The sequence below is a fragment of the Chiloscyllium punctatum genome, chromosome 10 (assembly GCF_047496795.1).
Source record: "Chiloscyllium punctatum isolate Juve2018m chromosome 10, sChiPun1.3, whole genome shotgun sequence".
In the NCBI taxonomy this organism is placed as follows: domain Eukaryota; kingdom Metazoa; phylum Chordata; class Chondrichthyes; order Orectolobiformes; family Hemiscylliidae; genus Chiloscyllium; species Chiloscyllium punctatum.
In genome coordinates, this window is record NC_092748.1 from 112,738,858 (window position 1) to 112,756,030 (window position 17,173).

Here is a 17,173-nt window from a genome sequence, read left to right on the forward strand (position 1 = left end):
GCTTTTGCCCGAAACGTCGATTTCGAAGCTACTTGGATGCTGCCTGAACTGCTGTGCTCTTCCAGCACCACTAATCCAGAATCTGGTTTCCAGCATCTGCAGTCATTGTTTTTACCTCGTTGATTTTAACCCTACTGCGAATCCTCTTGCAAGGATGCCTGCCTTGAAGAAGTTTTCCTCCTCTCTCTACAAGAATCTCAGGGAGTCCCTCTCCCACTGCAACTCCCAGGTCATTTCCTCTGCCCTGAAGCTCTTCAACCATGTCATGCCTACCTGCCTATCTTCTTTTCCACCTATCCACTCCACCCTCTCCTCCTTGACCTATCACCTTCATCCCCTCCCCCACTCACCCATTGTACTCTATGCTACTTTCTCCCCACCCCCACCCTCCTCGAGCTTATCTCTCCACGCTTCAGGCTCACTGCCTTTATTCCTGATGAAGGGCTTTTGCCCGAAACGTCAATTTCGAAGCTACTTGGATGCTGCCTGAACTGCTGTGCTCTTCCAGCACCACTAATCCAGAATATGTTGAAGGTGTTAGCCCCCTGTGTTCTCTGTCTATGACCTGATGTTTAGATTGATTCTAATCTAAAAAGTGAGATAACAGAGTTTTACATAAATTCATGCAGTTTTTGAGCTCCTGGTTGAGGCCCTCCCTATGGGTCTCAACTGGGACCTTGGGTTCATGTCACATTATAGGTGATCACCATTGCACTACACACACACACAGATATTCATACACACACACACTCACATACACACGGACACAGGTACACACAGACGTGCACACAGACCCACACACACCCTTATAGACATACACACTCCCACACATGCACCCCCTCACAGACTTAAGACACTCTGCACTCACTACACACACACACACACTTTCTCACACTCACAACCCCCACCCCAGACAGACAGACACACACAGACAGACAAAGACCCACATGCACACATATATTTTGTGGGGTGAATTTGTACTTGCAGAGTTACATTGCACTTTGCTCAAAAACTGCATATATTCATGTAGAACTCTGAGCTCAAAAACTGCATGAATTTATGTAAAACTCTGTTATTTCACTTTTTAGATTAGAATCAATCTAAACATCAGGTCATAGACAGAGAACACAGGGGGCTAACACCTTCAACACATTGTCTAGCTATCACCATTGTTAACAGCTAACCCGAGAATGCAACTTTTAAAAAAAGGGTTTTGTGATTTACACATGAAAGAAGTGAAACTATCACTGTATTCTAACAGATGAAAGGCTTAACAGACAATCAATTTTTCAATGTATAATTTCAGTTTCATCACACTGCAAATTTTTGCTATAAATTCTGTGTTACAATCGAGCCCTCCACAATCACCTGATGAAGGAGCGTCGCTCTGAAAGCTAGTGTGCTTCCAATTAAACCTGTTGGACTATAACCTGGTGTTGTGTGATTTTTAACTTTGCTTTTTCCTATGTTTTCATGCTGTTGTTGATGAGTCAAATCAAAATTGGCTCATTCCCAGGATAATGCATGATGGGTAATTTTGCAAGTGGAAAGTGGTTTCCAATGGGGTTCCACAGGGCACAAATGGAGACCCCCTTGCTGTTTGTGGTATAGGTGAATGATTTATACTTGCATGATTGGGAAATTAGCAGATGATACAAAAATTGCCCGTGTTGTTGATAGTGAGGAAGACGGCAGCTACAGGTTGCTCAGCAATAATGCAACAGTTGTGGTCCTATGCAACCTCACGTTATGGGAAACCACTACAGAAAATTGCATGGTAGAAGGTCACTCATAGAAAATCGCTTTACCCATTCAGCAGAAGGTCCATGTTATCCAAACAGCATCCAGAATTCATTAATCGCATTATGACCAATTTGCGCTGACAAATTGCGTGTTATAGCAGAACGACTTGTATTAACGGTTTGCTTGAGTGTTTGAAAAGGTGGTAAATTGAACACAACCTGGAGAAGTACAAGGTCACAAAGTTATGTATCTGGGCAAGAAAGGAAAGGAATACCCAATAAACCAGAGGGTGTTGAGAGAGGTACAGGGAGTGAGAAACTTGGGAGTGCATGTCCATATGTCTCTGAAGGCAAAAGGACAGGTAGTTAAGGTGGTAAAGAAGATCAATGGGATGCTTGTCTTTAATTGATGAGGTACCAAATACAAAAGTCTTAACGTGGTGCTGGAAATAAATAAAATGGTATTCAGACCAGAGCAGGAATTATGTACAGATCTTGATTACAACATTACAACATTACAACATTACAGTTGGAGGATATAGAGGAAAGTCGGAGGAGTTGTAGACAGTGAGGAAGGATATGGCAGGTTACAGCGGGATATAGAGAAGCTGCAGAGCTGGGCAGAAAGGTGGCAAATGGAGTTCAATGTAGCTAAGTGTGAAGTGATTCACTTTGGTAAGAGTAATAAAAAGATGGAGTACTGGGCTAATGGTAGACTACTTGGTGGTGTAGAAGAGCAGAGGGATCTTGGTGTCCATGTACACAGATCTCTGAAAGTTGCCACCCAGGTAAATAGTGCAGTGAAGAAGGCATATGGCGTACTGGCTTTTATTGGTAGAGGAATTGAGTTCCGGAGTCCTGAGGTCATGCTGCAGTTGTATAAGACTCTGGTGCGGCCGCATCTGGAATATTGTGTGCAGTTTTGGTCGCCATACTATAGGAAGGATGTGGAGGCACTGGAACGGGTGCAGAGGAAGTTTACCAGGATGTTGCCTGGTATGGTAGGAAAATCCTATGAGGAAAGGCTGAGGCACTTGGGGTTGTTTTCATTGGAGAAAAGAAGGTTTAGGGGTGATTTGATAGAGGTGTACAAGATGATTAGGGGGTTAGATAGGGTTGACAGTGAGAACCTTTTTCCACGTATGGAGTCAGCTATTACAAGGGGGCATAGCTTTAAATTAAGGGGGGGTAGATATAGGACTGATGTTAGGGGTAGGTTCTTCACTCAGCGAGTCGTAAGTTCATGGAATGCCCTGCCAGTAGCAGTAGTGGACTCTCCCTCTTTATGGGTATTTAAGCGGGCATTGGATAGGTATATGGAGGATAGTGGGTTAGTGTAGGTTAGGTGGGCTTTGATCGGCGCAACATCGAGGGCTGAAGGGCCTGTACTGCGCTGTATTCTTCTATGTTCTATGTTCTATGTTCTACAGGAAGGACATAAGTACCCTAGAGACAGTCCAAGCACATAACCACATCTTGAAAGTTGCAGTTAGGAGAAAAGTTTGGATAAGCTAAAGTCGTCATAAAACAGACGAGGCTAAAAGCTGGCTTAATTGAGATGTACAGAGTAATGAAGTGTTTGGATAGAGCAGGCAGGGAAGAGCTGTCTCCCTGGTGGAGAGGTCAATTTCCTGGGACCACAGATTGAAAGTGGTTGGTAGAAGGATAAGAGGGGGCACAGGAAATGTCGTATCACCAATCAGAAGGTGCTGAGTGTCGACAAGTTTCTACCTGGTTTGGTGGTGGAGACAGAAACCCTGTATTTATTTAAAAGATCTGCCCCTGAAGTTGTGGAACTTACAGAACAATGGACCAACTGCTGCGAGATGGATTAAATCAGATTCCCTACAGTGTAGAAATAGGCCATTTGGCCCAACAAATCCACACCGACCCTTTGAAGGGTAACCCACCCTGACCCATTTCCCTCTGACTAATGCACCTAACACTAAGGGCAATTTCTCATGGCCAATTTACCTGACCTGCATATCTTTGGATTGTTGGAGGAGACCAGACCAAACCCACATAGACATGGGGAGAATATGCAAACTCCAAACAGACAGTCACCCGCGGTGGGAATCGAACCCAGGTCCCTGACACTGTGAGGCTAACCACTGAACCACCGTGCTGCCCTCATGGGACTCAAATGAATGGCTTTCTAAATGAATACCCTTTCTGTGCTATAGTGTTTTAGGTCTTACATTCCTGAAGAAGGGCTTATGCCTGGAACGTCGATTCTCCTGTTCCTTGGATGCTGCCTGACCTTCTGCGCTTTTCCAGCACCACATTTTTTAGCTCTGATCTCCAGCATCTGCAGTCCTTACTTTCTCCTAGGTCTTACATATACCTATTTTCGTATCATCATTAAATTATGTTACTTGTAGTGTGGTAGCAGGTCCTTCAGCCCAACAACTCCACACCGACCCACCGAAGCGCAACCCACCCAAACCCATTCCCCTACATTTACCCCATCACCTAATACTATGGGCAATTTAGCATGGTCAGTTCACCTAAACTGCACAATTTTGGACTGTGGGAGGAAACCGGAGCACCCGGAAGAAACCCACACAGACACGGGGAGAATGTGCAAACTCCACACAGACAGTCGCCTGAGGTGGGAATTGAACCCGGGTTGCTGGTGCTGTGAGGCAGCAGTGCTAACCACTGTGCCACCGTGCTGCCCCAAATGTAGCAACCAAACCTTCAATCCCTTCATCCAAGACATCTACACAAATTGTAAACAGTTGAGGACACTCTATTCATTGCATTTTGCCAATCAGAAAATGATCCACTATGCATACCCTGTTTTCTGCTAGCCAGCCAGTCTTCTATCCATGGCAATATTGCAGTCCCCTACAACATCAGCATTTATTTTCCACAACAACCTTTGATGTATCATCTTATCAAATGTCTTGTGGAAGTTCAACTACACTTGGTCCACTGGTTCCCTTTTATCCACCGCACATGTCACTTCCTCAAAGAACTCCAATAACTGAATTAATTATGGTCAGAAGTCACACAATACCAGGAAATAGTCCAATGGGTTTATCTAATATCACAAGCTTTCAGAGCACTGCGTCTTCATCACTCTACTGAATGAAAGGGGCATTGCTCCAAAAGCTCGTGATTTCAAATAAACCTGTGGGACTATAACCTGATGTCATGTGACTTCTGACTTTGGCCACCACAGTCCAACACTGGCACCTCCACATATCATTTTCAGTTCACAAAACCATGTTGACTCGGCCTGTTTACCCTGAACTTCACTAAAGTGCTCTGCTGAAATAGCTTTAACAGCTGTTTCTAATATGCTCTTTATGACAAATGTAGGACATACTTGCCATTAGATATGCTTGTGAAATAAAGTTAATATTTTCCTTACCTCAGCAAACTTTGTAAATACTCTTCGGGTGACACAGTGAGCATCATGGTCTTCACGGGAACTTGCTGTACACAAATTGAGCTGCACCATTTCTGACATTACAACGGTGACCACACTTTAAAAGTATTTCAATAGTTGTAAATGCTTTGAGACATGAGGAAGTTATTTTGTTCACTTTGAAACATTGGGACCGTTATAGACCAGACCAGACCCCTCAAAATAATTTAAGAAGGTAGTCTAGACCCTACCTTTTCCTTATTTTAAAGACAGATTTTTGGGCGGCACGGTGGCACAGTGGTTAGCACTGCTGCCTCACAGCGTCAGAGACCCGGGTTCAGTTCCAGCCTCAGGCGACTGACTGTGTGGAGTTTGCACATTCTCCCTGTGTCTGCGTGGGTTTCCTCCGGGTGCTCCGGTTTCCTCCCACAGTCCAAAGATGTGCAGGGTCAGGTGAATTGGCCATGCTAAATTGCCCGTAGTGTTAGTTAAGGGGTAAATGTAGGGGAATGGGTGGGCGGCGGGTCGGTGTGGACTTGTTGGGCCGAAGGGCCTGTTTTCACACTGTAAATCTAATCTAAAAAGATTTGAAGCATGTTCCAGATGTGATGTGACTGGTCAAACTATTCGATGTTAAGCAAAACAATTTATTTAAATACTATAGTCAAAATATAAACAAACGAAAGAGGAATTTAGAATAACTCAACTGTTGGAAAACTTAATCGAACAGTAGATACGGTAACCATGACTAATTAACTGTTGCAGTATAGTAATATCCCCTAAAGACATCCCATGACAAAAAGACAAATTCAGACACACATTCTTACATGCAGTTCTCCAAACTAGAAGGAAGAAACATCAAAAGGAAGAAACATCAAGTGAAAATTCAGACAGAGTAGCAGCCAGGAGACATTCACTGAAGCTTCCAACTCTTTTGAGGCACCTATAGCTTCTGATGTTATTGAAAGAAACCAAAACCCAGAAATGCTAATGTGTGAGAGCTGGCCACACCCATTCAGGCTATTTCCATTGTTCCAACTTCAAAAAAAACCAAGTCCTCACATGTTGCTTATTTAAGCCGTCTTCAGTAGTCGGTTCAGTACCCTTGCCTTACAATCTCAGTTCAAAAACATGGCTACATGGAGAGGAAAGGTTTAGAAGGATATGGGCCAAGTGCAGGGAAATGGGGTCAGCGGGGATGGACAACTTGGTTGGCATGGACCAGTTGGGCCAAAGGACCTGTCTCCATGCTATAGGCCTCCATGACTCCCTCTAAACAAAAAAGGACAAAGTAACCTTTTAAAGTGACAATATCGTCACACAAGATCCAGTCATTCAAATTGGGAGACTATTCTAGCTTGCTCCAGCTTTCAAAAACATTGTGTCTGATCTGATTGTGATCTAAACTCCACATTCCCCGCTAACCCAATAACCCTCGACCCTCTTGTTAATCAAGAGCGTATCTACCTCTGTCTTAAAAGCGATCAATGACCCAGCATCCCCTCCCATTCCCAGTGCCTCCTGAGGAACGGAATCCCACAGAGTAACCTCCCTCTAGAGCAGACATTCATCCATAACTCTGTCCTAAGTAGAAGAGCCCCTTAGTAATAAATTGCAGCCCCTTCTTTCAGTATAGTGCGACAGGTAATTCCGATATCACGAGCATTTCGTTAGCGCGAATTGGCTATAATGCAATTGACGAATTGTGGATGTTTCTTGGATAGCACAAACTTTCTACTGAATGATATAGTGATTTTCTCTTAGCAATTTTCTATAGCAGTTTCCCATAGTGCGATTTTCTATAGCATGATGTCACATTGTAGCAGAACCACCTGTATCTGTTGAGAAGTGGGAAGCTCAGTGCAAACAATGAGAGCGTGGTGATGCATCAGTTAATTTTATCAACTGTTTTAATGAGAGTTCTTCCCTTCCCTTCTTCTCTTTTATGTGCTGTCTAGATTACCACTGGTCCAAGCACCATCCTTCGAATATTTGATCCCTGCCATAACTCTCGTCTCATCGCCCACAGAGACCAATAGCAGCCATCATAACGGTATGGTGTTTCTCTCCTGTAACTCTTCATGTAAATCATATCTTTCAACAACATGGGATCTTTTCATAATCAGTAATGTTGGGATTGCCAGTTTGGTTGGATGTATTTTCAGGATAGTTGGTCACGGGACTGGAGGCCTGTGACAAGTGGTGTGCCTCAAGAATCGGTGCTGGATTTATATAAATGATTTGGATGTGAACATAGTTAGTAAGTTTGCAGATGACACCAAAATTGGAGGCACTGCATTTTGGAAAGGCAAATCAGGACTTATTCACTTATTGGTAAGGTCCTGGGGAGTGTTGCCAAACAAAGAAACCTTCACATGCAGGTTCACAGTTCCTTGAAAGTAGAGTCGCAGGTCTTGAAAGTAGAGTCAGACCATTGAGTATAGGAGTTGGGAGGTCATTTTGTGGCTGTACAGGACATTGGTTAGGCTACTTTTGGAATGATCCATGCAATTCTGGTCTCCCTGCTGTAGAAAGGATGTTGTGAAAGGGTTCAGAAAAGATTTACCAAGATATTGCTAGGTTGGAGGATTTGAGCTGCAGGGAGAGGCTGAAAAGGATGTATGGAACAAGCTGCCAGAGGAAATGATGGAGGCAGATAGCAATTACAACATTTAAAGGCATCTGGATGGGTTTATGAATAGGAAGGGTTTAGTAGGATATGGGCCAAATGCTGACAAATGGGACTGGGTCAGATTGGGATATCTGGTCAGCACAGAGGAGTTGCATCGAAGAGTTAGTTTCCGTGCTGTGTGACTCTGTTTGACCTCTGACCTCCAATTACCTGTCCACTCCCTATACCCCTCCTCCCTTGGTCACCTGACATGTCCATCCTCATGGCATTCCACCTTCCTGTGGCCAAGTGGATAGCGACAGACTTGCTGTTGACCAATTCGATATTCCGGATACCTTTGTTCAATTCTAATCTACAGTTCCTCTGTAACTAATAAAGCAGAGACAGCAAATGAATAAAATTCAAGTTATTTAAAGGCCTGCAATCCTTTTCTTGTTGCATTGCTAGTAACATTGCTAGTTAATTGTTGATTAACTGGTAATTTCTGATGATTCCGGAATACCGCTGGGGTCTTAATGATGCAATGTTGCGATGTCATGTGCATGCACCTTTAAGGGGACATAGCTCAACTTACTGTCAATCATTATCACCCAAGACAGGATATGGTATACCCAGCTACATAGCTTGTTGTTAGTCTAGAAGCAGGAGTGGAATTCAGACCATAAGAAATTGAACAGAAGCAGGCCATTCAGCCCTTTGAGCCTGTTCTGCCATTCAATAGGATCATGGCTGATCCAACGTTCCAATTAGATTATTATACTTAGACTTCAGTTCATTTGGTCATAATTTTATCTTCAAATAAAGAACCCAACTTATTATTTAACCAATCAACTTATTGTTTAACCAATCATTGGTACTTTTGCATCAAAGAGAAGATGAAAATAGAACCCCATATGGGAGGATAAGGGTTCAGCTCATCAGTTCTGTTTTACCATTCAACTGGATTCATAGGACTGCTACAGTGTGGAAACAGAACACTCAGCCCATGGAGTCCACATTGACTATCCAAAAAGCATCTTTCCAAGACCTAACCCCTAACCTATAACCCTGCATTTCCCCATGGGTAATTCCCCTTAGCCTACATATTCCTGCACACTATGAGCCATTTACCATGGCCAATCCACCCAATCCTGCACATCTTTGGACAATGGAAGGAAACCGGAGCACCCAGAGAAAACCCACACAGACTCTGTGAGAACGTGCTAACTCCACACAGGCAGTTACCTGAGGATGGAATTGAACCTGGGTCCCTGACGCTGTGAGGCAGCACTGATGGTATCTTAACCCTATGTACTTGCCTTAGTACAGAGACACATGCCAATATAAAAAATCCACTAATCTCAAACATTTCACTTGATCCCTTTCCCAGCCTCAACAGTGTTTAGGGTGAAAGATTTCCAAATCTCCACAAATTTTGTGTGAAAAACTGCTTCCAGACATCACTCCTGAAAGTTCTCCGCCTCCATGTTCTGGACTCCCGCGCCAGAGAGAGATGTTTCTCTCTGTCAATTTACCTCTACTCAAAATCTATTTGGTCTCAATTCTCCCAACTCCTCTTTAACACCTGCATTTCAAACACTCCTTCGCCTCTGGACCCAAGGGAATTTCAGCCTAGCCTAGGCAACATGCCTCTTTATTGAACCCTTTCAGTTCCAGTGTTGGGAAGATAGGCTTTAAGGCAAATCAAGGATAGCAGTGGAAAGTTGTGTGTGGAGTCCGAGGAGATAGGGGATGTGCTAAATGAATATCTTTTGTCAATATTCACACTGGAAAAAGACAATGTTGTCAGAGAGAATACTGAGACGCAGGCTACTAGGCTAGATGGGATTGAGTTTCACAAGGATAGGATTTATCTGAGTATTCTCTGAGAAGCCAGGGAGGAGACTGCAGAGCCTTTGACTTTGATCTTTATGTCGTCATTTACTACAGGAATAGTGCCAGAAGAATGAAGGATGGCAAATGTTGTCTCCTTGTTCAAGAAGGGGAGTAGAGACAACCCGAGTAATTTTAGATTAGTGAGCCTTACTTTGGTTGTGAGTAAAGTGTTGGTAAAGCTTATAAGAGACTGATTTATAATCATCTAGAGAAGAATAAGTTGGTTAGGGATAGTCAACACAGTTTTATGAAGGGTAGGCCATGCCTCACAAACCTTATTGAGTTTTTCAAGATAGTGACCAAACAGGTGGTTGGGGGTAAAGTGGTTGGTGTGGTGTATATGGATTTCAGTAAGGCATTTGATAAGGTTCCCCATGGTAGGCTATTGCACAAAATACAGAGACATGGGATTGAGGGTGCAGTTTGATCAGAAATTGGCTAGTTGAAAGAAGGCAGAAGGCAATGGTTGATGGGAAATGGTCATCCTGGAGTTCAGTTACCAGTGGTATACCGCAAGGATCTGTTTTGGGGCCACTGCTGTTTGTCATTTCTATAAATGAGCTAATTGTGGGTGTAGAAGGATATGTGTTAGTAAATTTGCGGATGACACTAAGGTCAGTGGATTTGTTGATAGTGCTGAAGGATGTTGCAGGTTACAGAGGGACATAGATAAGCTGCAGAGCTGGGCTGAGGTGGCAAACGGAGTTTCATGCGGAAAAGTGTGAGATGATTCACTTTGGAAGGAACAACAGGAATAAAGAGAATTGGGTTTATGGTAAGAGTCTTGGTCACGTAGATGAGCAGAGACATCTCAGTGTCCATTTACATAGATCCCTGAAAGTTGCTACCCAGGTTGATAAGGTTGTTAAGATGCTATACGGTGTGTTAGCTTTTATTGATAGAAGGATTATGTTTCAGAGCCATGAAGTCATGCTGCAGCTGTTCAAAACTCTGGTGCGGCCGCACTTGGAGTATTACGTACAGTTCTGGTCACCTCATTATAGGAAGGATGTGGAAGCTTTGGAAAGGGTGCAGAGGAGATTTACCAGGATATTGCCTGGTATGGAGGGAAGGTCTTATGACGAAAGGCTGATTTCATTAAAGAGAAGACTTAGATTAGATTCCCTACAGTGTGGAAACAGGCCCTTCGGCCCAACCAGTCCACACTGACCCTCCAAAGAACAACCCACCCATTTCTCTCTGACTAATGCACCTAACACTATGGAAATTTAACATGGTCAATTCACCTAACCTGCACATCTTTGGATTGTGGGAAGACACCAGAGCACCTGGAGGAAATCCACACAGACACAGAGAGAATGTGCAAACTCCACACCGACTGTCATCCGAGGCTGGAATCAAACCTGGGACCCTGGGGTTGTGAGGCAGCAATGCTAACCACTGAGCCACTGTGCCACTCACTTAGTTGCGACATATAAGGTAATCAGAGGGTTAGATAGGGTGGACAGGGAGAGCCTTTTTCCTCAAATGGTGATGGCTAGCATGATGGGACATCGCTTTAAATTGAGGGGTGATAGATATAGGACAGATGTCAGAGGTAGTTTCATTACTCAGAGAGTTGTGAGGGTGTGGAAGGCACTGCCTGCAACAATAGTAGACTTGCCAACTTTAAGAGCATTTAAATGGTCATTGGATAAACATACGGATGAAATTGGAATAGTGTAGGTTAGATGGGCTTCAGATTGCTTCCACAGGTCGGCACCACATCGAGGGCCGAAAGGCCTGTACTGCGCTGGAATATTCTATGTTCGATGTTACTTGCTGTCTATGACTTTCCTACATGTTGAAACACCATATAGCATAGACATGACAGAAAGAGAGAGAATGTTACAGCAAAGTCTCACTTTTTCAACCTTCTAACAAAGATCCCCACAAAACCTAACCAGAAGGGGGACCCTGACTTTCAGGAACTCTCATTGATCTCCCATTTGCCAATTGTAGATCAGTGTGCATCTGTCAGGTCAAAATCCTGTACCTTGCTTCCTAACAGCAAAGATACCTACAGCCTAAAGACTACAGCAGTTCAAGAAGGCAGCTCACCCCACCCTTCTCTGGGGCATCAGGGAATAGGCACAACACTCAAGAAGCTTGATACCATCCAGAAAGAATTGGATAGAGCTCTTAAAGATAGTGGAGGCAAGGGTTATGGAGATAAGGCTGGAACAGGATACTGATTGGGAATGATCAGCCATGATCATATTGAATGGCGGTGCAGGCTCGAAGGGCTGAATGGCCTACTCCTGCATCTATTGTCTATTGTCTATTGTCTATTATCTATTGTCTATTGTCAGAACAAAGCAGCCCAGTAGATTGGTAGCACATCCACAAACATCCACTCCCTCTACCACCAATGCACAGTAGCGGCAGTGTGTACTAACTACAAGATGTACTGCAGAAACTTGCCAAAGATCCAAATAGACAGCACCTTCCAAACCAATGACCACTTTCATCAAGAAGGACATGGGCAGTGGATACCTAGGAACACCAGCAAGTTCCCCTCCAAGCAACTCACCATCTCAACTTGGAAATATATTGTCCTTCCATCAGTGTCACTGGGTCAAAATCCTGGAATCCCCTCCCTAAGAGCAACCTACAGCACATGGACTGCACCAGTTCATGAAGGCAGCTCATCCCCATCTTCTCAAGGGGCAACTGGAGAAGGGCAATAAATACTGGCCATAATCCATGAGCGAATATAAAATGCTGGCAGGTGCCATGACTAAATGAAATACGTTTGTGCGCGATATGAGACCTAAGGGACTTGGGTAGAGTCAGTTGTATTCAGAATATGTATCAGCTTGAGATATCATTCACTGACTCTGAGTTCTGGTACATTCTAAAAGCAGCTCATTTGTTCTACCAGCACAGGGGGCGTCAGATCACTAAAATATCGCCTGACTAACTGAAGAAAGTGTCATTCTGGAAATGGAAAACTTGTCAGGCAATTTCTTAAAGTTCTCTGCTTTGTCTCTGAAGGGGGTTCGTGCAAGGTTTTGGTCTTCAGGATCATTCAGCAGTTTGCCCTGTTCTTGACAGGCTGGTTTACTCTTAATTAAAATGCGGCTGAACTGCTTTTTGCACAGTTTTCTCACATTAATCTCTGTCCTCCCTGCTCCCTCTGTCTTCCATTTGGTGCCTGTTGTATCACTCGGGCCCCATTTGTCTCCCTGCCTTGGTTCCAGTCAGCTTGGATCATGGCCAAAGGGGCAGGAGCCTGAACACTAGCCTGAGTCAGAGCTCCTCTTGTTGGCTGTTCACTGCATCAGGAACTGAACCTCACACACCAGAAAGAAGCCACCTCCCATCCCTGGTCTCTGCTTCATGGGTAATCTCAGGTGGGTCAGGGAAACACCTTGGGTCAAGGACAATAGGCTCCAGGAGAGGAATACATGGGTGAGGCACAAAGCCGAGGGGAGTGCGGTTGATAAGCAGCGATTCTATCCCTCAGCACCATCGCCCTACTGGAAATGCAAACAAGACTAAATTAAACGCCTAGGAGAAAGTGAGGACTGCAGATGCTGGAGATCAGAGCTGAAAATGTGTTGCTGGAAAAGCGCAGCAGGTCAGGCAGCATCCAAGGAACAGGAGAATTGACGTTTCGGGCATAAGCCCGATTCCTGAAGAAGGGCTTATGCCCAAAACGTCAATTCCCCTGTTCCTTTGATGCTGCCTGACCTGCTGCGCTTTTCCAGCAACACATTTTCAGCTCTAAATTAAACGCCTAGGCAATTCCTGCCACAGGTTACACTCAAAATAAAGCCACGTAGACGAAGAACAGAAGCAAATTTCAGCATCTTAAGGAGTAAAAGGGGTAAAACTAACTGTTCTGGAAAAGTTCCTTCATTCCGTCTTGGCCGCCACCCCCCCCCACCCCCCTTACAATGTGTGAGCTATCACTCAGAATTGACACTAGGTTAGGAGGTTGCTCTTCAGAACACATGGTTGTGGAGATCGGAAGACAGTCATCACAGCTCCAGGACATCTCTGCAGGAGTTCCTCAAGGTAGTGTCCTAGGCCCAACCATTGTCAGCTGCTTCATCGATGACCTTCCTTCCATCAGAAGGTCAGAAGTGGGGATGTTCACTGGGCTGCTAGGTTGGCAAATAACATTTGCCTCCCACAGTATCAGGCATTGACCCATCTCCAGTAAGAGGGAACCTAACCATCTCGTCCTGACATTTCAATGATATTACCCTCACTGAATCCTCCACTATCAACATTATGAGGGTTACCATTGATCAGAAACTGAACTGGCCTAGCCATTTAAATACAACAGCAGGTCAGAGGTTAGGAATCCTCCTGTGAGTAACTCACCTCCTGGCTCCCCAAAGCCAGTCGACCATCTACAAGCCACAAGTCAGGAATATTCCCCACTTGCCTGAATGGGTGCAGCCCCAACAACACTCAAGAAGTTTGGCACCATCCAAACAAAGCAGCCGGCTTCATTGGCAACCCATCAATTACTTTCAAGTTTCACCATCAATCTTATTTTGTCTATGCTGAGTCTCGGCCCTGCCCAATTCTCAATTGTAGAGAACAGACATTGAAACAGAAGTGGCACTTGTCCAAAGTAAGAAGGTAATTTACTGTCTGATAGCAAAAGGTACACTCTTCATTATCAGTGAAGCATAACTACTAAGGACTCTAACATTATGTACAGAACACATCTGTTCCCTTTGCATATTCATGTGGCCCTCAAAGGCTGAGTGACATGGTCAGGGTGGGTGGAACTCAGTAGTAGGTGAAATACACATTAACTGCTTGCGAACCATTACCTTATAAATGCATAACCATTTATCTTAGAAATTGCCTGCAGTGCTACAACAGTGATGACAATTCACATGCCCTTTGCTGGCTGGACTGGGCCATCTTGAGAAGGAGGAAGGTGTTAGAGAAATGCAAAACTCCTTCCATCTTTCTGTCGTTTGACCAATACAGGTTCGGATGTGGCCTTACTCTGTGAAGGAGCTCAGTGCCCAGAGACAGACCTCACACTGAGGAAGTGGAAAAGCACCTTGTGTGAAGTAAGATGTTTTCAAAATTGGCACATTGTAAGGTCTGGGGTCAGTCAAGGGGTACCACCTATCCTTCAACCTGCATGCTTCAGATGGAAGCTGCCCAGTGAGCATGCTCCATCAAGGTTGAATGGGATCCTCGGCTGAGGGTAATCTTAATGAAGTACTGGTTTGACTTTATTTGGAGTTTGGCGCCTCCTCCTGGGCACTTTTGAAAGGATACAAAGGGATTGGAAAGGGTGCAGAGAAGATTCAGAAGGCTGGTCCCAGGGCTAAAGAAGGTGTGGAATCAGGAGCAGGCCATTAGCCCTTTAAAGAGGAGAAAGGGAGGACGGCAGATGCTGGAGATCAGAGTCGAAGGTTGTGGTGCTGGAAAAGCACAGCAGCACCGGCAGCATCCGAGGAGCAGGAGAATTGATGTTTCAGGCCTAAGAACTTCATCACACATTCTTGATGAAGGGCTTAGGCCTGAAACGTCGACTCTCCTGCTCCTCGGATTCTGCCTGAGCTGCTGTGTTTTGCCAATGCCACACTTTTCAACACTAGGCTCTTTGAACCTCCTTCACAGTTCAGTAAGGTCATGGTTGATCTGGTATGGTCTCATCTCCACTTTCCCGTTTGTCCCCACGACCCTGTATTCTCTTATAAGATCATAAGATACAGGAGCAGAATTAGGCCACTCGGCCCATCAAGTCTGTGTCACTATTTGATAATGGCTGATGTTTCTTAACTCCATTCTTCTGCTTTCTTCCCATTACTTTTGATCCACTTACTAATCAAGAGTCTTTCTATCTCTGTCTTACATACACTCAGTGATGTGACCTCCACAGCCCTCCAGGGCAATGAGTTCCCACAGATTCACCACCCTCTGGCTGAAGAAATTTCTCCTTATCTCAGTTCTAAAGGTTACCCCTTCACTCTGAGGTTGTGCCCTCAGGTCCTGGTCTCTCCTATTAGCGGAAACATCTTCTCCACGTCCAGGCCTCTATCCAGGCCTCTCAGTATTCTGTAAGTTTCAAGCCAATCCCACCTCATCCTTGTGAACTCCATCGAGTAGACACCCAGAGTTCTCAACTGCTCCTCATGTGACAAGCCCTTCATCCCCCAGATCATTCTTGCAAATCTCGTTTGGACCGCACCCAATGCCAGTACATCCTTAGGTACAAGGTCCAAAACTGCTCACAATATTCCAAATGTCTGACCAGACCCTTATGCAGCTTCAGCAGTACATCTCTGCTTTTATAGAGTCACACAGACAGAAACAGACCCTTTAGTCCAACCAGTCCTTGCTGACCATAATCCCAAACTAGTCTAGTCCCACCTGTCTGCATTTGGCCCATATCCTTCCGAACCTTTCCTATTCTGAACTTAACCAAATGTCTTTTAAATGTAGTATCCGGACCCACATCCACCACTTCCTCTGGAAGTTCATTCCACATCTGAATCACTCTCTGCGTAGACAAGTTCAAGTTTAAGAATAGTTTATTGCCTGCTTGTATTAGATTTCTGAATGAACCTTTCAAATTTCAAATCTAATGTTGATCTTGTTGTTTGCGCACCTTCTCTGCAGCCGTAACTTTATATTCCTCGCTTTGTTCAATCACCCGATGATCGTTGGATGGCATGATCTGCCTGTACTGCGCACAAAACACAACGTTTCACTGTACTTAGGTACATGTGACAATAATAAATCAAATCAAATCAAAAGTTGCCCCACGTGTTCTTTTTAAAGCTTTTTCCTCTCACCTTAAAAATATGCCCCCTAGCCTTGAACCCCCACACGGTGGGGAAAAGAACTTTGCTATTTACCTTATCCATGCCCTTCATGATTTCATGATTTGGAGATGCTGGTGTTGGACTGGGGTGTACAAAGTTAAAAATCACACAACACCAGGTTATATTAAACCTGTTGGACTATAACCTGGTGTTGTGTGATTTTTAACTTCATGATTTCATCCACCTCAATAAGGTCACCCCTCAACTTCCTATGGTCCAGTGAAAAAAGCCACAGCCTTTCCAGCCTATTTTTATAACTCAAACCCTCCATTCCCAGTAACATCCTGGTAAATCTTTTCTGAACCCTCTCCAATTTAATAATATCCTTCCTATAACAAGGTGACTGGAATTGCACACAATATTCCAGAAGAGGCCTCACCAACATCCTGTACAATCTCAACATGACATCCCAACTCCTGTACTCAATAGTCTGAGCAATGAAGGCAAGCAAGCTAAACACCTTCTTAACCACCCTATCTGTGATGCAAATTTCAAAGAATTATGTACCTGAACTTCTAGGTCTCTGTGTTCGACAACGCTCCCCAGGGCCCGACCATTAATTGTATAGGTGCTGCTGTTGTTTGTTTTACTAAAGTGCAAAATACCTTGCATTTATCCAAATTCAACTCCAACTGCCACTCCTCAGTCATTGACCTAATTGATTAAGATCTATTCTATCCCTCTTGAAATGAATGTTCTCATTGCATTTGCCTTCCTAACTGCCACCTGAATCTAC

The 17,173-nt window shown here is 44.3% G+C and overlaps 1 protein-coding gene across 1 annotated transcript in view; it reads left to right on the forward strand.

Annotated features, from left to right (window-relative positions):
* slc23a3 (solute carrier family 23 member 3) overlaps positions 1–17,173 on the forward strand; it is a 90,714-nt gene that overhangs the window by 13,536 nt on the left and 60,005 nt on the right. The window contains exons 3-4 of the mRNA XM_072578335.1: positions 7,077–7,171; positions 14,585–14,670. Coding sequence (XP_072434436.1) covers positions 7,077–7,171; positions 14,585–14,670 — 181 coding nt within the window. The remainder of the gene's footprint in view (positions 1–7,076; positions 7,172–14,584; positions 14,671–17,173) is intronic.